Genomic DNA, 24,369 nt, shown 5'->3' with positions numbered 1-24,369 from the left:
GGAGGTCTACATGGGGAATTACATCAGTATAAGAGTGCCTTTTTTCAGTTTAGCTTATGACACTTTGGAAGCTATTTAAGTTATAGTAAAAAAAAGCTACTTTTATTCAGCGTCGTTGTATTGGCATAACTGGTAACATTTCCTGCAGTTTAGTGTAATGAATTAGTACACACCAATCAGCATGAACCTGGGGCCTGCTCCTGCTCCCACTGGAGTAGGTTCAAGCCTGTAGATTCAAAGGCTGTAGGTCAAGCACACTCTGTTATGCTCTTGGCATAATTCAGCTTTCATGCTGACCTCACCTCTACTTAGAGGCCAGATTCTGCCCTAACACCTGACAGAACCTCATTATAATTACAAATGCACAAGTTATTCATTGCAGAATTTGGCCTCAGCATCTAAGGGCTTGGTCTACACTTAAAACGCTGCAACAATACAGCTGCAACACTTCAGTGAAAACACTACCTATGTCGATGGGAGGGGTTCTCCTGTCAACATAGGTACTCCACCTTCCCAAGAGGCGGTAGCTAGGTCAACGGGAAAATTCTGGCTACACCGGGGACTACGTTTGTTTAACTGCCTCTCTCATGGGATGTTCATTTTTCACTGCTTAGTGAAACTGGCTTGTGAGCAGGATTTTTTTCTTAATCATAATTCAGAGATTATCTGCAAATGTGGATCCTGATTCAGATTTATACATACACATATGTATCCTTAGGTCTCCTGGCCTGCACCATACAAAGGGGTATTCAGATAAGAGGGTGGGGTCTGAGCCCCTCTTTAATTAGCACCATAGTATGCGAGAGAGAGATAGTATTGCCACGTTCATCTCCAAATGCATTCAAGTATTTTTCTAAAAGATAAACCTTTCATCTTAAAATCTGTTTTAGGGAGAAATTACCACAGCTTCCTTTCATTTAGCCACAATGAAACAGCTTCAATACGGGGGATAGGGACGCAGAAGGAGAGAGTCTGTAGCCTGGTGATTAGAGCACTCACCTTGGGGGTGGGAGACTGAGGATCCAGTCCCCCTGATCCAAAGGGGTTTTTTAATTATTTATGCACAGGAACAGCTTCAACAGGAGAGATTTAGGGGTTTCCACAGAATATCCCATAGCCCAGTGGTTAGAGCACTCACCTGACACATGGCAGGTCTCTGTTCAAATCCCTTCTCCTCATCAGGTAGAGGCAGGATTTGAACTAGGGATTGCCCACACCTCAGGTGAGTATCCTAACTTCTGGGCTAAAAGCTACAAGGGAGTCCTTCCTCTTAAAATGACATAGGTGCCTAATCCCAAGAGAGGGTTTACATCTGAGAATTCAAAGCAGAGGGAGGTGCCTCCCTGCATCCAGACTTAGGTGCCTGTTTCTGAGAGGAGTCGGGGCTGGTGGGGGGAGGTCTTGTACACCCCTCCCTCAGCTTGCCATCTCCCATTGGTTATTTTAGTCGTCTACTGTGCTTGCTTTTGTGAATCCCATTCTGAGGTGCCTATCTTTCCCCATTCATTTTATAGGGAGCCTGAGAGCTCTGTGAATCTCATTAATTTTTCTGGTCACCTAAAAGTTAGGTGTGGTGATGGTGACTTAAGTATCTTTGTGAATCTAGCCCTTATTATCAAACCTGCCCCTTTTTATGGTTGAAAAACTAAGTGTCTATAGCTGGTTGGAAAATAGAAAAATGTTTACAAATTTTTTTGTGAAAAAATAAAAAAAATTTGAAATTGAAAATATTTTGACGAGCACCAGCGTTTATCCCCCATACGAACTGGGCTCCCTCCGAGCACAGAATTGCATCTCTGAATATATGGAACCCTAACTAAACAACAACCTGAATGCCCAGCTCATCAATTACCAAGCCTCCTATAAAACGACTGACTACGGAAGAGAAAAGGCTTTCTAGGATTGTTAGCATGAGAAGCTTGCAGTTTTCCACTCTGGATGAAATTCACACACCCACAGAGGGCCCATCCGGCCGTCTACACCATAGATGTGCCACTTTAACACCACTGCCGCCCATCGGGAACAAGAGGAAGGTCATTAAGGGGGCTTGCTATGTCAAGGCACTCAGTACTTGCCTCAACTAGGCTATTGCAGAGGTAACTCTAAATAGGATGGTGCAGTTGAGAATAGGTCAGGTGAGAGGCAATCTCACCTGACCTCTTGGGGGTTCAGAAGGCCAGCACCCACTATCCCAGACAAATGCAATAGGCATCATAGAAGGCCTGTGCTGCATCTCCATGACTTACCTACAGATGACATGTGGATTCTGTCCCACAAGGAGTTGCCCTGACAAAGTCCAGGTAACTCATCTTCATTTATACTGGTATTCAGTGGGAATAATTGGGCCCTCTGTCTCTATGACTACCCGTGAAGCACCAAACACACCTGTGGACTGTATAAATAGTAATAATGATGAGGTTCAACCATTGCAGTAAGGATTAGGGGATTCTGTTTGATTAAGTTTTGGAGTAAACCACAAAGAAATTCCATGGACATTAGTAGAGCCAAACAAAAAAAGTGCCAGATTAGGGTAAACATATGAAGTAGACAGTAAAATCAAGCCCCCATGGAATTCCTAAATTTTATTTTATTTTTTCTGCTTCTGTCATTCTTCCTATCCATTAGGTGTCATCGCTGTTGTGATCTTCACCATACTTTGCACGCTGGTATTCCTGATACGCTACATGTTCCGTCACAAGGGAACTTACCACACCAATGAGGCCAAGGGGGCGGAGTCTGCTGAGAGTGCCGATGCAGCCATCATGAACAATGACCCCAACTTTACGGAGACCATCGATGAGAGCAAAAAAGAGTGGCTTATCTGAGAGTGTGTGGAGGGGGTTGGAAGCAGGGCTGGGTGGGGGTGGGGATGACTCTTTTAGCGAGGAGAGAACGCTCTACTTCAGACTCTTGAGCACATCTAGTAAAAAGATCAGCACAAATGGAAGAGCAAGCAACAGGCAAAATCGATGAGACTGGAAACAAGGATAACACACACATTTAAGAAAAGTACTTTTTAATATTCATTTGCAATGAATTGCCCCTTCTGTATCCCAACAACAACAAACAACAGCTTTTAGAGCTTCAGCATTGGTTAAAATTTGTCAGTAATACCTGTCTTTTCTGTGTGTGTTTAGAGATGTTCTAAATACCCGTGATGATAACAGGGCCAGTTTTCTACATTTTTTAAAAGCCCTTTAGAATGTGGATATTTCTGTCTTGAAAACAGCTTACATATCGATACATCCTCAAAGTGTTCTTTTCAGTCATGCATAGTCGGTTCCAGACAGGTTGCCATAATACCCATAATACTGGTTCACATATTGTTTCATTTGGTGGTGTTTGAATTGGGGTTTAAAAGTTCTAGGGGAGGAAGTGGGGTAGAGAAAAGAGGATCAAATCATATTTGCCAATTTTCAATCATCTCGTGCCAACACTTTAAGATTCTCCCACTTTGGCACAGGCATTTCAAAATGTTGATTGTGTATAGTACTTATCAGCAATGTAAAAATATTATAATTATTCTGACTATAGGAGAGCAGTAAAAGCACAGGAAAATTTTTGTTTTGGTTTGTTTATTTAAATCAGAAGGGGTCTGTAGACCTAATCTGTTTCTGTAACTTTGGCTATGATGCTGCTGACCTGAGGCCACATGGCGGTTTCAGTTTAAACTCAGCTCTGCCTGTGATATATTGGCGTACACTGTATGTAGGCATAAGCATTGTAGTTGGGAATTAGAGTCAGACTTTACCGTTTGTTTGCTTCATAGGCTGTCCCAGAACTATTGGTGCAATTCTAAGGAATGCATTTGATCCAACAGTTTTCACATAATACTTTTCTGTCATTGGCATAGCAATTTAGTTTGTTCTTTAAATCTTTGGTTTAAATCCCTTTGTGAAGAAAGCCTCTGTCACAGTGTTCTCTCGGGCAGTAAGGTAAAACCAGAGGCTTAAAGAGTCCTGCTCATAGAGAGGGCAGCAGAAACACACAGCATGAGAGCAGAGGTCCTTTTTTTAACAGGTAGCCTGATTGCCTGATCAGTTTCACTGTCTTTCTGGAGTAATGACTAAGGCCTGCAAAGGCAATATCTAGTGCTTCAGGGATCACAATCTCTCAGACCAGCTGAATGTCAGGCATGTCACTGAGAAAGAGGCAGTCAGTTTGCAGAGAGGGTAAGTGGTAGCCTGAATAGTTAATTTCATCCTTTGATGGCAATAACGTGGTTTTTGCTTTTCCACTGCAAAGGAGCAGGAGTCTCCAATAATCTTGTTTAATGGAGACACAGGGCCTTATGGGTACTTATGCGTGGAACAGAATGAAGATATGAATGTATAGCAGGACATTTACTGTGCATCAAAAACCAGAATCAATACTAAGAATTTCTTATGAAAGGATTTATGCCTGTGGCATTTTTGGTGTCATATAACCTTATAATATTTACAGTTTTGGTATGCACAGCTTTAATCCATTCCTTCAGTACCTATTTGCAAGACTTATTTGAAATTCAGATGAACATCACTCCGAACTAAGCAATGCTGTTTTCTTTTAGTTCCTTCTTCCCCTTTCTTTATTTTTGCTTTATAGCATTATTTTGTTGGATGTTGTAAAGTGAAAGGACATTTTTTTTTAATTAGAGATGGAATATTGGAGCATTTTCAGGATTCCTTTGTATTCGTAGGTCTTAAAACTGCTTCCTTGTGTATAAATGCACAGTTAGCAGACATGGCAACAATTTAAGACATTGGGTATGTGTCAAGGCCTTTTGTTAAAACTCTCCACAGTCTGTCTCTCAAACGGGACTTGCTGAATCACTATAGCTAATGTAGATCTCAAACCCACTACTTTCATCAGGGTATGGATTTGGACTCAGTATGTAAATTTGGCCAGTTTTAAGTTATTGTCTGTTTCTCAGGTATCTTGATGGCGGTGGGGTCCAAACAGGAAAGAAACCCATCTTTGCCCCACCCCATGCTTAGCACTGGTTTGCCTCAAAAACTATCATCTCTCTCTTTGAGTGAGAAGTCGTTATTCTTGTTTAAGATCAGTGGGTATAAGAAGAATATCCTCCCCGTGAGGAGTGTCAAAACAACACTATAGCACTTTGAAACTAATCTGCCATACATCACTAGCTCTTCAGGCCAGTCACCTCTTCTGTTGGGTGGGTAGGTCACAAAAATCTTCTCTTCTAGTGAAGAAAATCCCACTTTTCCTTATTGATTTTAGTTTATTAATTTAATTTCAAATGGTATTTTAGGCATTCCCATCAAAGACTATGCATGTTACTTCAGAAGGCCCAGGTACAGCAAATAAGAGCAAAGCGCCCATTTCCTTAGGCTGTGATTTTTGTTGCAGTAAAAAGGCTGACTTTCTAACTGAATTTAGCGTGAGAAGTGTCAGTTCTGCCGCCTGAGACTGGAGTCCTGTGGTTCTTCACACAACCAAGACCGCAGAAGTCACCGCAGAGACACACTTCCCAACTAACATGCCTCATCCCTGCGCTGGAAGGGCAAGTGGATAGTTGTCTCTCCATGTCCAGTCAAGTCTTCGGGTACTTGGTTGACCTAGCAACAAGCATATCAGTTATGACAGTGGTCTTTGTGATGGTGATGTCTGTTCATTAATAACTAAACTCAGACCACCAACTCAATTCGCATGAGGCACTGAGCAGCCATCTGATGGAAATGATGGACTCGGTCTCGATTCAAACCCGTGCAATAAAGAAGAAAGGCAAAGTCAATGCCAATACCCTTAATCATCTGGTCTCCCAACCTTCTCTCTCTCTCAGCTCACAGACTCAGAGCTCTTCATGTGAAGCTCATGAGAGCTGTGTAAATTTGTGTAGATCTCTTTGCAGGGAAGCCTCATGCGGTGAGGAGAAGAAGCTGGTAGTAAACTTCAGTGTTATGATTATTTTCCTGATTCAGTAGGAATAAGGAGTTGCCAGGAGCTATTTGTATTAATGATTGAAAATCTTATTGAGAGCTGCATTAGCAATAGTGTATTTCCTTAAACTGGAAGGGAGAGAGCTCAGCAGGCTGAGACAATGGATTTGACATTGCAGACTGACACACCAGTATTTGATGGTGGAGATGGTGTCTTGGCTGCCGGTTCTTGTAGCCTTTTCGTAGAATGCCTTGTAGATAGAATGCCATGGTGACTAGTCTTACGTAGGACAAATACTAGCCCTGCAGGGCCCCAGGAACTGAGAAGCAGCAGACTAAGATGGGTAGCTTGCAAAAGAAATGGTGATATTTTATATGATTCATGAGGGGAGTTCACGGGTACTTCTGGTTGCTAAGAGAGTTTGTACTGACCAACTGAGCATTAAAAGGGCAGGTAATATCGTGAGTTTTTGGCAAGTGCTATATATCTTCCTGTGGTGGCTAAACCTGAATCATAACAGAGTGAATCCTGATGCGTACACAACATTGCACTTGCCCTGAAATGTACTCAGATATCATAGGAGCATTAGTGCACATTCAGCTGAGTCAGTTTTCTCACTCATTTTAGTCCCTTTCCCTGTTTGAACGTGTGGGGAATGTGACTCTAAAAGGCCTGCTCCTGCTCCCGTTGAAATCAATTCCTGTTGATTTCTGTGGGGGGCAGATTGGGTCCAGAATCAGGAGTGTCGGTCTAGTGGGGTAATGCTAAGGGGCATTTGGATCTACAGTCAAAATAAAGGCACCCAGGAGATGAGCTGTGAAGTGCCAAAGAAATTTTGTCCTATCCAAAATGGTAAAAATTAAAATGTTGATAACAAAACAGCCTTTAATAGAAACCAGCACTCTAATCTGTTGTTTCTTATGTGTTCATTCAAATGCCCCTTATTCCATATTAGAGTCAGTAGATATTAGAAATGACCTTTAAAATCAGAAATAAATATTAAACAAAAATGTGACATTTCAGTTAGGACTATAGGATTTGTGCCTACCATACGCACTGCACCTTTGGTCTCTTACACATAGTTATGTTCTTCACAGCAGTTACCGCTTGAAAGGTATGGAATTTGCAACATGTTTTTAATCATGCTCAAGACAGCATGATGCATAGAAAAGGGTGGTTTTCAATATTTCACAAAGATTGCCAAAGAGGAGGTGTATAATTACAAGTTTATGGTAGAGCTATGAATTCTTTTTAGAAGAGAGTCTATTCCGTGATTACATTTTCATCAAAACAGAGTCTCTTTTAATGGCAGATGCATCTAACTTCCAGGGTACCAATTGAAATGTGAAGCTGTTTCTCAGACTGATAAGCAGTAGCTTTTTAATATGGTTTCTCACTCAGATTATCTTCCATTGTGTCATAAGCATGGCGACTCTTGAAGGGTTACATTGTTGAAAAGCAGAATCTAAATTCTGTCTTTGTTAATCAAAATTGGTATTCCATCCTAGAGATATGAAACAGGAATCTCACCCTCCAAAAGCAACAGCATGTAAATTAGAACGAAAGAAGGAAAATATGTATGTATGCCTAATATCCTTTGTGAATGTCTTTCCTTTAGTTAAAAGTTCTATTAGAAACCAGATTAATAAATAAAAAAATAGAAATTCTACATAGTTTTAATTATCCTAACAGCTGCTTCCTTGTGCTTTGTATGTTCTGATCATTGTCTATATTTTTTTCTTCCTCTAACAATAGGAAGTCAATTTGGAAAGGACAGAAGTCTCTGCCTCGTGAGAAAAGACTCAGAATATGCAGGGACTCATATCCTCTCCAAAAGGACTTGTTCCTCGTTGCAACAAAGAAGGCAGTCATACACACAAACAGTGATTGCTTAAAAATAAGAAACTGTTGCTTGACTGTGTTTAGTTTTCATTTCAACCAGCCTTGATTACATGCTGAAGGCCAGCTCCTAGGCTAGTGTAAGTCGGCATAGCTCCATGGACTTAATGAGAGCTGTACCAATTTAGGGCAACTGAGGATCTCGCCTCAAAAGTTTGGTCTTCACAAAATGACTGCTTTTGCTGTGATTGTCGCCATTCAGGTGCCTTTGCAGGCAGTGTTAAGGAAGTTTTGCTGTTGCTAGCATTCATCGTGCATCGTATCTTCTACATGGTAGTATTAAATACCTATCAAAGTTCCATCTCTTAAAATAACATAGTATAGTCCATTTGTGTTCCTTCAGCACCATACTTCTGTCTTTGAATGTGGATGTGAGCCTACTATTGAATGCAGTGAGTTGTGTATGCATATCTAAGGGCAGAATTGTGCCCTCTGTCTGTTAATGGGTTAAATTATCAGGTTCCAGAAAGCTTTTATATTAAATCCCTTCATAAAAGTATATGAATTGTACTTGAATAAAAGTATGTGAAACCAAGCAGGGAAACATGAATGCTACAAATACCAGTGAGTCAGGGGACATAGTTATATCATTGTCCCCAACCTGTTGTGCTGTCTACTACAAATTGCCTTGATCATGTTCCAAAACAAACTACAACCCTGGTTCTGTCTAGGACTTTAGCTCAGTTTCTAGAACATGATTACATATACATGACAAATTGTGACCCTGTTGTACCCTGGCAGTCCTGACTCTGCTATATTTATACTGTGGGAGCTCAAGAGGGGGAGAATAGTTGTATGTTCTAGTGGAAGTAGGGTTACCAGATGGCAACTGTGAAAAACGGGACAGGGGGTGGGGGGTAATAGGCGCCTATATAAGAAAAAAACAGGACTGTCCCTTTAAAAATGGGACATCTGGTCACCCTAAGTGGAAGGATGTTCATCTTGATGGGAGTACTGTCATGTGGCTAGAGCAATGTACTGGGATTGAAGACCTGTCCATTTTATTATCATCTCTGCTATTGACACACTGCACCTTTGGGAAAAGCTTTAACCTCAGTCTGCTTCAGTTTATCCACTGTGTGTTTCATGGAGGTTAGTGTGTGTGTGTGTGTGTAAAATACAAGATTATTTTGAGTGTGATGTGTATAGTTATTGAATAAGCATTCACAATTGCATTTCATTCTGAAGGCTTTAAAGTGTGTGAGTGTGGCAAAGTGAAAATGAGGATTATATCCGAACCATTGCAGGTTTGAAAAGTATCAGGTGATAGAGATAACTGTCTATCTTTAAATTCAGCAGGATGAGGGAGAAGAAGGCACTCAATTTGGCCCACACTGCAGTTTTGCTGTTGACCTGAATGGGAACACGGCTGGACCTAGTACCCTGAACTGCATTTCTTTGGCCATCCAAAATACAGTTGCAGGCTAAGTTTAGCATGACATAGCTTTTGTGCTTGGGGTGTGAAAAATTCACAACCCTGAGCACCATAGTTGTGCCGACCTAACCCCTGATGTAGACGCAACTAGGATGATGAGGGAATGCTTCTGTTGCCTTAGCTACCCCTGCTCCAGGAGGTGGATTCCCTGCAGTGATGGGGGAAGACACTTCCCTTTCTGTAGGATGCATCTACACCAGAGTGCCAGCAGCCAAGCTGCAGCGCTGGAATTCTACATCTCCTGTGACGTATGACTCCGCTTTTCACGTACAAACAATTCTCCTGCCAAAAAGCGTTAAAACGAAACTTTCAGGGACTTCAGTGAGTCAAAGAGAGAGAAGGAAAATTGTTGAGGCGACAAAAACAAAACCAGGTTAGGGACTCTCAAAAGAGAGCAGGGTGCGAAGAGGTTTCAGCACAGAGAACGTTTATTTTGATTGTAATGAGGTTTTCTGTTTCTCAGACATCAAATGAGAAAAGCAAAGCATGGCAGCTTTGAAATAAAAAAAAAAAAAAACCTGAAGCTGTGAGTAGAATCAGGTGCCCAATTTGCTTCGTCTGGTTCCCTTCTGAAACATGCCAGGCTGTGATATTGACTGCTTAGGCCCCTGTTGGGCATCTACATTTATCGACCAGGACTTGAGAAAAGTGTGTATCTCTTGCTTTACCGAGCAATTTACAGTTGCTGTAAATTACCTTTTGCAGAGTTAATTCGGCCCTTTGCACAAGCTGGAGCAGTGACATTATCATTTAACTCATTAGAAACATAGCAGAGATATTGATTGGTGATAATATATGGTTGCCCCTGCCATTCCTGAGCCCAGTAAATGACTGTGGTAATGAGCATTGATATGGAATGAAGGCTGGTGTCCGGCACATTGAATCAGGTGGCTGAGATTTCTAGGAAACAAGAAATAGGAATTTGATCTGAATGAAACTCAAAAACAAAAACCTAACTTGATGTTTGCGGGATTGTTTTGCTAGCTAATGGATGAGCTATGGATTTATAAAGTCTTTAGTCAGCATTCTCCTCTCCAGTATGTAGTGTGAACTGTTAGCTACAGCGAGACAGTTCTCCTCAGAGTATGTGTGTTGCATGGTGTGCAGACATAATCAGTCCAGAATATACAAAACAGTGCTCTGCATAGTGGCGCCATTACATGCAGGTCAGATTGAGAGCAGAGAGGAAAGACGGCCATGTGGATGAAGGGCTGGCATGCTGGGTTCAAATTCTGGTTCTTTCCCAAATTTTTTGTGTGATCTTGAGTAAGTCACTTCTTCACTCTATGCCTCAGTTCCCCATCTAGGAATGGGGACTCATATCTTTCTACCCCCAGGGATGATGTGAGGAGAAGTTCACCACTGTTTGTGAAGTGCTCAAATGCCACGCTGACAGATCCATCTAAGTACCTAGGTAGATGGAATTTTGTTGTTTGACAGATTGTGTGCGGGGGGTTAAATCCACCCTTTCACTTCAAACTAGATAGATCTAGCTAATTTATACAGCCCCCATTACCAGAGTATGTGAGCACCTGACAAACATTTATTCTCACAACCACCCTGTATGGTCTTATCCCCTCTTTCCAGCCAGAGAGCTGACACTGGCTCAAGCTCGTACATGCAGTCTGGGGTGGAGCTGGGAATCCTAAGTCACTGGCCAGGGGCCTAACCACTAGACAACCCTTCTTCTCTGCCTTTGAGGCAGTTCTCAGAAGGGTTGGTGTCCTTCCCAATTTTCCACTCTATCCCCACATTGTTGCAATTGCTCTTGTGCCCAAGGTGAGCTGGTGGCGGCTCTTTCTGGATCTAGTCAATACTGCTCTGGAACGATCACCACATTGATGAGTCACTCCCTTCCCTCAGGGGCTGCATGTGCTTCCTCTGCAGCATTCCCAGCCTGAGCATGCACACTGATAGCTCTCTTACACACAGGCGTGTCTTTGGTTGTCAAGAGTGCACTGTGACAAAGTTCCTGCTCTACCTTGGTGGGTCTTGCACTTATTGGCGGATTTGCTCGCCTTGGACCTTCACGGCAGCCCTCAGCTTGGCTGTTTTTCTGAATTCACTGTCCAGGTCGACGACTCCTGTGTCTGACCAGGAGTTGGGAGGATTTGGGGGGAACCCGGGCCCGCCCTCTACTCCGGGTTCCAGCCCAGGGCCCTGTGGAATGCAGCTGTCTAGAGTGCCTCCTGGAACAGCTGTGCGACAGCTACAACTCCCTGGGCTACTTCCCCATGGCCTCCTCCCAACACCTTCTTTATCCTCACCACAGGACCTTCCTCCTGGTGTCTGATAATGCTTGTACACCTCAGTCCTCCAACAGTCCACGTTCTCACTCTCAGCTCCTAGTACCTCTTGCTCCAGCTCCTCACACAGACACCACAAACTGAAGTGAACTCCTTTTTAAAACCAAGGTGCCCTGATTAGGCTTCCTTAATTGATGCTAGCAGCTTCTTGATTGGCTGCAGGTGTTCTAATCAGTCTGTCTGTCTTAATTGTCTCCAGAAGGTTCCTGATTGTTCTGGAACCTTCCCTGTTACCTTACCCAGGGAAAAGGGACCTATTTAGCCTGGGGCTAGTATATCTGCCTTCTATTACTCTCCTATAGTCATCTGGCCCGACCCTGTCACATATCCCCCCACCTCTGCTCAACACTACGGGGTTGGGGAACTTGGGACATCAGGCAGTGTACTCGTGACAAGCTATCTGCATTGCCATGGTGGCTTCCAGCCCGGTGTTGTACGGTGAATTGGAAAGGTTGTAGGGACAGGAACCATCTGGTCACCCTCGCATTCTTCTCTTTATTTCGCTGCATCCACTGGAGGGGTGCATGGTCGGTCACAAGGGTGAACCATCGTCCCAGAAGGTATAACGTAGTGTTTCCATGGCCCATTTCACAGCGAGGCACTCTCTTTCAACCACGGCATACTTCTGCTCTCTCGGGAGGAGTTTCCTGCTGAGGTAGAGGATTGGGTGTTCTTCATCTCCAACCATCTGCGATAGGACAGCTCCCAATCCTATTTCAGATGCATCTGTTTGTAAAATGAATTCTTTGTTGAAGTCTGGGGCTATAAGCACGGGGTTAATGCAGAGGGCTGTCTGTAGATCCATGAATGCTTTCTCTGTGGCATCTGTCCACTTCACCATGTCTGGACCCCGGGCTTTTATCAGGTCTGTCAGGGGACTCGCTCTGATAGCAAAATGGGGAATAAATCGTCGGTAGTACCCCACCACACCCAGGAATGCCCGGACTTGCTTTTTCCGATTCGGCCGGGGCCAATTTTGGATAGCTTCTAGTTTATTTAGTTGGGGCTTGACCATGCCCCTTCCTACAATGTAGTCAAGGTATTTAGCCTCGGCTAGCCCTATAGCACACTTGGCTGGGTTGGCTGTGAGGCCAGCCTGTCTTAGCGTGTCCAGAACCACTTCCACCTTTCCTAAGTGGGTTTCCCAGTCGGGGGTGTGAATAATCACATCATCCAGGTATGCCGCTGCATAACTGGTATGGGGCAGTAGGAGCTTGTCCATAAGACGCTGGAATGTGGCAGGTGCTCCATGCAGTCCAAAAGGAAGAACAGTATATTGAAACAGACCCTCTGATGTAGAGAATGCCGTCTTTTCTTTCGCATCTTTGGCAAGGGGAATCTGCCAGTATCCCTTTGTTAAATCAAGGGTGGTCAAAAATCGGGCATTGCCCAGGCGGTCAACTAACTCATCGATACGGGGTATGGGCATGCATCGCATTTGGATATCTCATTCAGCCGGCGAAAATCATTACAAAACCTAGTGGTGCCATCAAGTTTGGACACCAACACAATCGGGCTTGACCACTGACTGTGGGACTCTTCGATGACTCCCAGCTCCAACATCCTTTTTAGCTCTGCCTTGATCTCCTCCCTTTTTGCCGCTGGGACCCGATAGGGCCTTAAAGTTACCTTTGCCCCAGGGTCTGTGATAATGTGGTGATATGCTTCGATGGTCCGGCCTGGTTTGGTTGAAAATACATCCTGGTATCAGTTGATCATCTCAGTTACCTCCTTTTTCTGGTTTGGTGTCAGATCAGTGGATATCCTGATCTGCTCCTGCATATTATTTCCCTGGATCGGGGTCTCTTGGGCCACTACACACGCCTCTTGTTGGTGCCAAGGCTTTAAGAGGTTAATGTGATACATTTGTTCTTGTTTCCGGCGTCCTGGCTGCTGCACCTGGTAGATTATTTCTCCCACGGGTTCAACCACTTCATAGGGCCCCTGCCATTGGGCCAAAAGCTTTCTTTCTGCCATGGGTACCAACACCATCACCTGATCCCCTGGTTGCAACTGTTGGGCTTTTGCCTGGTGATTGTAATGGGTTCGCTGGGCCTCCTGCGCCTTTTCCAAATGTTCCCGTATAATAGGAGTGACCTGGGCTATCCGTTCTTGCATCTGCAATGCATGGTCAATAATATTTCTGCCCTCTTTGAGTTCCTCTTCCCAGATTTCTTTTGCAATATCTAGTATGCCACAGGGGTGGCGTCCATGTAGTAATTCAAAGGGGGGGAAAACCCAGTTGAGGCCTGAGGTACCTCCCAGATTGCAAACACAAGGTAGGGTAGTAGGGTGTCCCAATCCTTCCTGTTTCGACTTACCACTTTCCTTATCATTGCCTTGAGGGTTCAGTTAAACCTTTCTACCAGCCCATCAGTCTGCGGATGATAGACTGAAGTTCTCAGGGTATGTATATGGAGCAGCGTACAGAGGTCCTTCATTAGCTTCGACATAAATGGGGTACCTTGGTCTGTTAATATATCCTTTGGTAGCCCCACTCAGGAAAAGATCCCCACCAACTCTTTAGCTATCATTTTAGAGGCCGCGTTCCGCAGGGGGATGGCTTCTGGGTAGCGAGTAGCATAATCCAGAAAGACAAGTATATATTGGTGTCCCTGGGCTGTCTTCTCCAGGGGTCCCACTAGATCCATGGCTGTTCGCTCGAAGGGGACCTCTATGATGGGAAGGGGTATTAAAGGTGCCCTCAAGTGGGGACGGGGACTGTGCAGCTGACACTCCGGGCAGGATGCATAGTACCTCCGCACTTCTTCATATACTCCGGGCCAGAAGAATTGTTACAGGACCCGTGCCAGGGTCTTCTCTACTCCCAAATGCCCCCCAAATAGATGACTATGGGCCAGACTTAATACAGCATTCTGGTGCTTTTGAGGTACTAGGATCTGCTGTACCTTCTGCCCCTGTACTGATGCAACCCAGTATAAGAGATTCTTCTTCATTATGAAGTAGGGTCCTGGTCCCTGGGTTTTCCCTTCCATGGGGACCCCATCTATTTCGGTCACCTCCTTCCTAATGTTGTTGTACCTTGGGTCTTCAGCCTGGTCCCGTCCAAAATTTCCTCTCCCGGGGCTAATCTGCCTGAGATCTAGGGGGCCAGTCTCTGTCGCCTCTACTGGTTCAGAGGCATTAGGGTGTGGGTCAGACTTGGGTGCTTCTCCTTCCTGGGTGGCCTCCTTTTCAGCTGCTCGGGTCCGCCTACCTAAGAGAGCGACCCTCTGACTTTGGGCCAGTATTCGGGTTCCCAAGGCCTTAGCTGCCCTTCTTTCTCTTTTCATCTTTCTACGCTGTCTGAGAGTGGAGAACAAATCTGGGGATATTTCAGAGAAGGTTGGGGGTTGACAGTCTACTGTGGATGCCTCACTACTTTCAGGGCTTCCCCCTTTCTCCAATTCCCCTACTGGGAGTAAGTCTCCAAACCCTCAGAAGTCCCTCCCTATGAGCACTGGGTATGGGAGTTTAGGGGCTACACCTGCTGCTACCTCAGTAGTGTTCCCCTGAATCTCAATTTTTACTGGGATGGTGGGGTAATAACCAACTATCCCATGGACGCATGTTATCCCCGTATGCTTAGCCCACAGCAGCTGACTACACTTCACAAGCTTCCCCGAGACAAGCGTGATAGCACTCCCCGAATCAACCAGTGCTGTGGTCTCTACCCCATTTAGCTTCACTGGTCTAATGTACATATGTAGGGTTAGTGAGACCCCCACAAGGTGGATTAGGGAGCATGGGTCTGCCCAGTTCCCCAGGTTACACTGCATAGGCTCCTTGGCATTGGAACACTGTGCAGCTATGTGTCCCCACTTCCTGCAGGTGTAAAATCAGTATGGAGCCCTAGGCATTCCCCGGTCTCTTGGTTTGGGAGTCTAACATCACAATCCTCTTCCCCCTCAGTGCTCTGACTCTTTGTGGCTTCTGGTGGGCCTTCAGCTCCTCTCTTTTTCCACCTAGGTTCTTCTGGTGGCCCAGTCACCCGAGCTCTAGGGCTTGGTGCTGCTAGTTTAACCCGGGTGCTTCTTCCTTAACTGGTCGGGTCAGCTCCCTCGCCGTCCTTTGCCTTTCTACCAACGCGACAACCTCATTGTAGGTGGATGGTTCATTCTGGCTTACCCAGACATGAAGGTCTGGCGGTAGTCCTCTCCTGTACCGATCGATGACCAGAACTTCTAGTATCTCCTCCGGACTCCAGGACTCAGTTCGTAGCCACTTTCATGTGAGATGGATGAGGTCATATAATTGGGATCGCGAGGTTTTGTTTTCCTGGTACCTCCACTCATGATATCACTGGGCCCGCACTGCGGTCGTTACCCCAGGTCTGGCCAGGATCTCTGCTTTCAGCTGGGGGTAATCTGCCGCAGCCTCTTCAGGCAAATCATAGTCGGCCTTCTGGGCCTCCCCACACAGGAATGGAGCGAGGACGCCAGACCACTGTTCTCGGGTCCAAATCTCCCGCAGGGCTGTCCTCTCAAAGGCCAGGAGGTATGCCTCTACATCATCCTCCCGCGTCATTTTCTGCAGCCAATTGCTGGCCCGCATGATCTGCGTTCCATCATGGCCGTGGTTCAGCTCTGTAAGGGCCTTTACTGGTTTACCAGTTCCTGCATCATAGCCCGGTCTTGAGCAGCCTGGTCCATCAGCAGGCGATTAGTCTCTTGCTGCAGCCTGCCTCCTGTTGGGCAGCTGCCTGGACACGAGTAGCCTCCTGCTGGGCAGCCATGGCTTGTATCAGTGCCCGCACTACCTCCTCCATTGTGGTGAAAAAAAATAAAAATAGACCCTCTTTTCTTTTTATTTTCCTTCCTTCCAAACACCCTCCTTCTTCTGCCGCACTGTGGACACCAGATCCCACTGCTGACACCAGTTGTGACAAAGTTCCTGCTCTACTTTGAGGGGTCTTGTGCTTATTGGCGGATTTGCTCGCCTTGGAGCTTCACAGCAGCCCTCAGCTTGGCTGTTTTTCTGAATTCACAGTCCATGTCGACGACTCCTGTGTCTGATCAGGAGTTGGGAGGATTTAGGGGGAACCCGGGCCCGCCCTCTACTCCGGATTCCAGCCCAGGGCCCTGTGGAATGCAGCTGTCTAGAGTGCCTCCTGGAACAGCTGTGCGACAGCTACAACTCCCTGGGCTACTCCCCCATGGCCTCCTCCCAACACCTTCTTTATCCTCACCACAGGACCTTCCTCCTGGTGTCTGATAATGCTTGTACACCTCAGTCCTCCAACAGTCCGCATTCTCACTCTCAGCTCCTAGTGCCTCTTGCTCCCAGCTCCTCACACAGACACCACAAACTGAAGTGAGCTCCCTTTTTAAAACCAAGGTGCCCTGATTAGGCTTCCTTAATTGATTCTAGCAGCTTCTTGATTGGCTGCAGGTGTTCTAATCAGCCTGTCTTAATTGTCTCCAGAAGGTTCCTGATTGTTCTGGAACCTTCCCTGTTACCTTACCCAGGGAAAAGGGACCTATTTAGCCTGGGGCTAGTATATCTGCCTTCTATTACTCTCCTATAGCCATCTGGCCTGACCCTGTCACAGCACCTAGACATATGTTTTAAAAGTGAATATTTCTTTCAAAGATGACATTCTGTGTTTGTATCAGACTAGCTAAGGATGGGCGAATAATAAATCTGTGGCATCATTTATGCAAAAAAATCATAATTCTTCAACCATTGCTCTGAAAAAGTTGACTGACTTCGCAAGTGGAACTGAACTGGCGTTGTAAACTCCTTAAGTTGCCCAAACATCAAACATCAGCATGGCCTCCAATGAACGCGTCTCCATGTGTGTTCAATCAGCAGCCATACTTTATCCAGTAATGTCTGCCCCCTCTAATGTCACACTTACTATTTGCCTGTCACTGAAGCAGTATGTTCTTTGGGGGAGCAGTCCAGAAAATGTTTCAGAGTGCGAGCTGGTCCAACCATTCAATAGTACTAGGTGTACTTAAAATATGCATATTAGATGAATATTTTAAAATAGATATACTGCATGTCATCATAAATGTCCTGAGATGAGTGGCTGATCATACTAATGTGTTCTGCTATAAAAGGAAAAATTCCCAGGCTTGTTTCCAACCATACCATGCACAGAAGCACAATGTTTCTTACTGCCACACAATCCACTGCAACAGGATAGTGGCAGCATTGAAAAATTCCCAATGGGTCATTTTGCTGAATCCCAATTTTGAGCCCTTTTCCTTTTAAAGTTATTGCTATAGGAGCTAAATTCTGCACAGATTGACACGCCCACTGCTTTCAAAGGGGTTGCGTAGAAAATTAATCAGCAAATAGTGTGCTCTTTTATCCCCAGCTCTGACTCCTAATCAAGAATCCCCTCCTCTCTTACATACAAATACATCCAACGCTATCCTGACATGCTCGCCGCTCTACCATTGTCAACAGTGCTGCTTAGTTCTGGTATCATGGGCTCTATCTGGTGCCAATGACCAAGTGAAAAAGTTATTTGCCACTTCCCAAAATCATGGCTTGGTTCATAATGGCAGAGCTTTTTCTCATGCATAGCACGTGATGCCTGAAAGTAAAATTCTACATCACCAAGTTCTATAAAGCAGCTCTATCATAAAGTGTTCCTATTTGTGTCGAAAGCATATCTCTGTGTCAAAGAGAGAGAGCCGATCTTAGATCCATTCTTTGTAAGACTAACTAGATCTTAGCTTAGTTTTCATTTTCCTCAAGCTTTTACTTTTAAAAGCAATGCCTGGAGAAATAGACTTCTTATTGCCCTTAAGTGGAGAATTACCACAATATCCCCCAAAAGTCAGGATTACTTCTCAGCTGCACCTCAGTGTGATCCTCTCCCCAGCCCTTCTGCTCCCTCCCCCAGCAACAAAAAAGGATGGTTATTTTTTCCAAGTGAATATAATAAAATCATAAGAGCATTGCCTTATGGTTTAGGTACTTTACTTTGATACATTTGTAGAGGACCATCTCAATAGGGATTATTCCCAACTGTTTTTAAGACATTACTGGTAGGTCCAAGAAATAAAAAGGGAGTTTTATGTATGAATTTATTTTCTGTGGGCCAGATTCTTTCCTCAATTATGCATGTGAGAGCAAAATCTGGTTCTGTATCAGGAGTCTTTGAGCGATTTCTCTGTGCCAATCACCCTGCTCATGTTGTGTCTGATCCATTGAGAACCAGAACTATGCATAAGACCCGTTACATCACATAGGGCCCAAAATGCCTTCCTGTGCAGACAGCCTGCGCAAGACTAAAGCATCACCTGAGTCCCTTTTAACCCTTATTTTAGAAGACTGAAATGGTTCACTGGCCCTGTACAGGCAACCTGCCTGCACATGGGGTGACTTTCACTCAATATGCGACTTTGCAAGGTCTTATATCCAAGTCTCATGTTCACTGGCTCAGACACGTGGATCAACCTGTGTAGTCATGACATAAAATACCTTCACTCTGGGAGAGCCCTTTATTGCATGGAAGGAGTCCAGGGGGATTCATTGAGTGCAAGGGCATAATTTGGTCAACTGTATATCTGCAATTAAAATCCGTTAATTAAAAACTCTGTCACCCCCACGACCACTATTTGAATGGTGATAACTAGGGGATGCTAAACCTCTTGGAAATGAGCTGTACAGAGTTAATCCCCAATGTAAATGTGAAACTAAATGATTCTTGCTTCATTTCATTGGGAACTGGATGGACTGCCTGAGTGCTTTTGCAGCAAAACACTTGGGTTGCACTCAGTCTGAATCTACTTCCTGACTTCACTTTTAGTGACAGATGTATAGATATTTTTATGGAGATGTTTTATAAGTGGCCTTTACTTTGTCCTGTCTTAGTCTTTGATTGTGCATGGTAACTATTGCCAGGCTGGTGGTGTTTAGAAGCAGCAGAAGGGCTGGGGCTGTAGGCTGCAGCCTTTAGAAGATGGCGTCTTATCATTAGTGCACTTTGGGTTTGGGGAGAGGGAATTTTTGCTTGTATTTTGTTTGATTTTTTTCAGTTATCATTTGCACAGTTTGGACTTGCTTCACTTTCCCAGTGTCTTTTTTTCTCCTCTTTTAACTCTGGCTGCTCTGGCAGGAGTACTTTGGGCTAGAGCAGGGACCTATTTCTCAGTCTCCAAGAGATGGAGTGCAGCCTTTTGTATTGTGCATTCCTACTGCAGCAGCTGCCTGGCACTCTTGGTGATTTCCATTGGCGTGGGCCTCCCTGTAAATCAGTTGCTCTGTTAGAGTCTCTGGGACCTCAGAACTCACTTCTGTTCGCAGGGTGACACATTCAGGTGTCTCCGTTCTTGCCCAGCAAGATCGTGACACAAGGATTTTCTTTGGACAGGACCGGAGTGAGGAGTAGGGGAGATGAAGGTGTGGCAGAGATTAGGTTTGATTGAGGATTGAAACTTCAAATGGTTGCATAGACACAAGAGATCTTGCAGCTGTAGGAAACTGTTGATTCATTATTGACACAGAATATTTCACTTCCTGTTTTCCTTTTTTGCACTCTGTTTGGTTCTGTGCCATGTGTAAGCATTCTGCACTCCCTGGCAGGCCAAAGCTCAACTAACTCGGCTTCTTCTTGTTCAGACATAGACCTGTGCCTCATGTTTACTAGTCTCACACCTGTCATGAATAACTGACAAGCAGTGTGTACCTGGAAGAGGAACAGAGCCATCAGCTAGCGGGAAAACTGAACCAACCTCTCAACCTCTTCCCTCAGAATCAGGAAGAAAGTCGTGCCAAGGAGGATGTGCCTGCAAAGCTGACCTAACCACTGATATGTACACCCTACCTGGTTGGTGAAACATGATTGCACCAATTTCCAATCATTCTAATCTGCTGGCCTTTTCAGTGAGTACAATTTCCCCAAAGTGTAATCAGGACATTATGGTTACCACCTTTACATAAATACATAAACCCCAATCCAAGAGTATAGTGTATCTGAGATTCCTCCGTTACAGGCATTTAGTCTACAGATTTATAGCTATGTTTGCTATGTTATGCTTGAATAAACATATAATTCATTGAAGTACACAAGACACATAAAAGAATACTGTCTCTTTAAGGAGAAGAAATTGTTTGTAAATTTATAAAGAGCATAATCTGTTAGGCCTTATTTGAAGTATGTACTGTGGTTTGGTAAAAGTACAACATTAAAAGAGCCTTGCCAGATCAGGCTTGTATTGTGTGCTTGTGTTTCTGTTTCTTTTCGTGTTCTTGGCGTAACAAAAACCAAAAACAGAGGTGAATAAAAATGTTAAACCTAGATTAAGTGGGCAGCACTTCTCGAAGCAGAAGGTAGCACTTTCCAGAAGCCAGTTGTTACAGCAGTAAAATGTGAACACCTTCCTCAAGCCAAAAGCCTCATTCAGTATATGTTGCCATTGTGTCATGGAATGATGACACTGACAGCTAGATTTTTAAAGGTCTTTAAGTGCCTAAAGCTGTGGATAGGCACCCAGTGCAATTTTCAAAAGCACCTGAAGGCCACTGAAATCAATGGAAGTGAGGCACCTAGGTACTTTTGAAAGTCCCACTAGGATCCTATCTGCACCTTTTGACACCTAAACACCTTTGAATGTGAAACTGAGTCGCTGTGGGCCCAATCTTGAAAACGCTCTTGTTCTGTATCGGGCCACTCATTTCAATGGGCCTACTTTCCTAAGTTAATGTACCCAGGTACACAAGTGGCTGCAGGATTGGTTGCATGCCATGTTGCTGCAGGAATCAACCCATCAAGAGAGCAAATCAACAGCGTCTCTGACCTTTGTCTCCGCCAATGATCAGGCAGTCAGTAGGTATTTGTCCCAAAGTGATTAAGCTTTACCCTTATGGCTACCTGGATGTCATCAAAACCCTCATTAACTTACTCGGTGTGAACTTGTTTCAAGTGATGATCCCGAGGCATCAGCAGTAATTATCATTAATATTCATTAAAGCACTCAGTAGCCAAAGGCATCTGGAACCTAACTCAGATACTATCATGAAGGAGGCTCTATAAATACCTCCATGAAAGGATAGGATATTATATGTGACCATAAACTAATAAAACAACTAAAAATGCAATCTGACCCACAGAGAATCAGTGGGAGGGTGCAGGGAACATGAGAGAACAAAACTCAGTAACATACCCACAGGCAAATAGTCACTTAGCAGAGGTGGTCAAATAGCAGGATAACAAAATTGTGCTAGGAAATGTATGGGATTATTCTAAAGGTACCGCCAACCTAGTAAGGAGGGCTTTAAAAACTAGTTTCAAAAGGAGCAGTGACCAAAGACCACAGATAGGTGTAAAAAAAAATGGTGACCTTACAGAAGGCTAGAAGTTGTGGGTGGTTGGGGAGAGGACTGGAAAATTACAAGAGGGCCAGAAGAGGGAAAACAGTGGGGGAAACAGGACACTTCTTAGACGGCTATACACAAATGCAAAGAGTATGGGTAATAAACAGGAAGAGCTTGAAATATTAATACACAAGTTAAATCATGACTTCACTGCCAACATCAAAACCTGGTGGGATAAAGTTCATGACAGGAAGAGCGGCGTAGCTTGTTCAGGAAGAACAGGCGGAGAAAAATATAAACACTTGTTTGGCCCAGAAGGTCTGAGGCAGGCCAGCTGCAAGTCTCTGGGTGAAGATAAAAGGTGGGGGCATGTAGAAAGAGGTGATGCCATGGTAGGGGTCTACTATAGACCACCAAATCAAGAAGAGGACGTGGCTGAATCATTAATGGAACAAATAATAGAAATACCCAAAGCACAAGACCTGGGCATAATGGCAGGGTTTTTAATGCCCAGGTATCTGTTGGAAAATGAACATGACAAAGCACAAAATGTCCAGTAAGTTCTTACAATGTACTGGGGACAACTTCTTGATTCAGAAGGTGGAGGAAGTAACAAGGGAGACTTGAGTCTGGAAGGAAGAATGGTTGTGAAGCTGATGGTTGAAGGCAATTTGGGTGTAAATGCTCATGCAATGACAGATTTTATCATTCTAAGTAAAGGAAGGAGTGAAAATGGCAGAATAAGGACAACGGACTTCAAAAGACCAAACTTCAACAAATTCAAAAGACTGATCCATTTTCTTCTTGTGTGACCTTACCTGAGGGAAAAGGATGCTGGCAGGTTCTCAAAAAGACAACACAAATGCACAACAGCAAAAGATCCTCATGTGAAGGGGAAGAATAGGAACAGGCTATCATGGGGCCATTAGGCACTGTTTAATGACCTGAAAGTCAAAAAGGAATCCTACAAATTGCTGAGGAGGAGTACAAAAGAATAGCACAAGCATGTAGGAACAAAATGAGTAACTCTAGCAGGGGGTATAAAAGGCTATATGAAGACGTTATATAAATACTTTGGGAACATGAGTGGGGCAGGATACCCAATAACGGACATCAAGATGGCCAAGGTGTTCATTTTGCTTCAGTCTTCAATAAAAAGGTTAATTGTGACCAGATAATTAATACAATTAATATTATCAACACGGTGGAAGGAACACAACCCAGAACAGGTTACAGAATAGTTAGATGATTTCAAGTCAGCAGTGCCTGATGAAATTCATCCTAAGGGACTTAAGGAACTAGCTGAAGCAATCTTGGAGCCATTAGCAGTTATCTGGGTGAGGTCCCAGAGACTGAAGAAGAGCAAACATAGCACCTATCTTTCAAAAGGGGAACAAACAAGACCCGAGGAATTATGGCCCAGTCAGCCTCACTTCAATACCTGAAAAGATTCTGGAACAAATTACTAAACACTCAGTTTCTAAGCACCTGGAGGATAATAGGATTATAAGGAATAGCCAGCATCGATTTGTCCTACATGCTTGTGCTATTCTTTTGTACTCCTCAGCAATTTGTAGGATCCCTTTTTGACTTTCAGGTCATTAAACAGTGCCTAATGACCCCATATTAGCCTCTTCTTATTCTTCCTATTTTCCCCTTCACATGAGATTTGTCAAGACCCAATAATGCCAAATCAAACTAATTTCCTTCTTTGACAGGATTACTGACCTAGTGGATGGAAGAGAACATTAGATGTGATATGTCTTGCTTTTAGTAAGGTTTTTTGACACAGTCGCACATGACATTATCATAAACAAACTAGGGAAATCTGGTTTCAGTTAAATTACTCTATAAAGTGGGCGTGCAAGTGGTTGAAAGACTGCACTCAAAGAGTAGTTATCTATGGTTCACTGTCAAACTGGGCATGTGCGGGAGTCAGGCCTGGAACTAGTCAATATTTTTATTAATGATTTGGATAATGGAGTGGAGCATAAACTCATAACATTTGCAGATGACCCCCCCTTACCAAGCATTTTGGCAGACAGGATTAGAATTCAAAATGGTCTTGACAAATTGGAGACTTGGCGTATGTCTACACTATGAAATTAGGTCCAATTTATAGAAGTCGGTTTTTTAGAAATCGGTTTTATATATTCGAGTGTGTGTGTCCCCACAGAAAATGCTCTAAGTGCATTAAGTGAATTAACTCGGCGGAGCGCTTCCACAGTACCGAGGCTAGAGTCGACTTCCGGAGCGTTGCACTGAGGGTACCTATCCCACAGTTCCCGCAGTCTCCGCTGCCCATTGGAATTCTGGGTTGAGATCCCAATGCCTGATGGGGCTAAAACATTGTCGCGGGTGGTTCTGGGTACATATCGTCAGGCCCCCGTTCCCTCCCTCCCTCCGTGAAAGCAAGGGCAGACAATCGGTTCGCACCTTTTTTCCTGAGTTACCTGTGCAGAAGATGGTGATCAGTTGTTCATGTCCACTAAAGGTAGAACAAGAAGTAACTGGCTTAATCTGCAGCAATGGAGATTTAGGTTAGCAATTAAGAAAACATTCTAATATTAA

At 44.2% G+C, this 24,369-nt stretch overlaps 1 protein-coding gene across 1 annotated transcript in view; it reads left to right on the top strand.

The window, feature by feature from the left end:
- The window catches only part of CNTNAP2 (contactin associated protein 2), a 1,133,690-nt gene extending 1,130,865 nt beyond the window's left edge, over positions 1–2,825 (top strand). The window contains exon 24 of the mRNA XM_077808720.1: positions 2,626–2,825. Within this exon, the coding sequence (XP_077664846.1) occupies positions 2,626–2,825 (200 nt within the window). The remainder of the gene's footprint in view (positions 1–2,625) is intronic.
- Positions 2,826–24,369: the final 21,544 nt, after the last annotated feature.

The sequence above is a fragment of the Eretmochelys imbricata genome, chromosome 2 (genome assembly GCF_965152235.1).
Source record: "Eretmochelys imbricata isolate rEreImb1 chromosome 2, rEreImb1.hap1, whole genome shotgun sequence".
NCBI classification, from domain to species: domain Eukaryota; kingdom Metazoa; phylum Chordata; order Testudines; family Cheloniidae; genus Eretmochelys; species Eretmochelys imbricata.
Note: the sequence above shows the minus strand (reverse complement) of the source record. Positions and strands in the feature narration are given on the sequence as shown.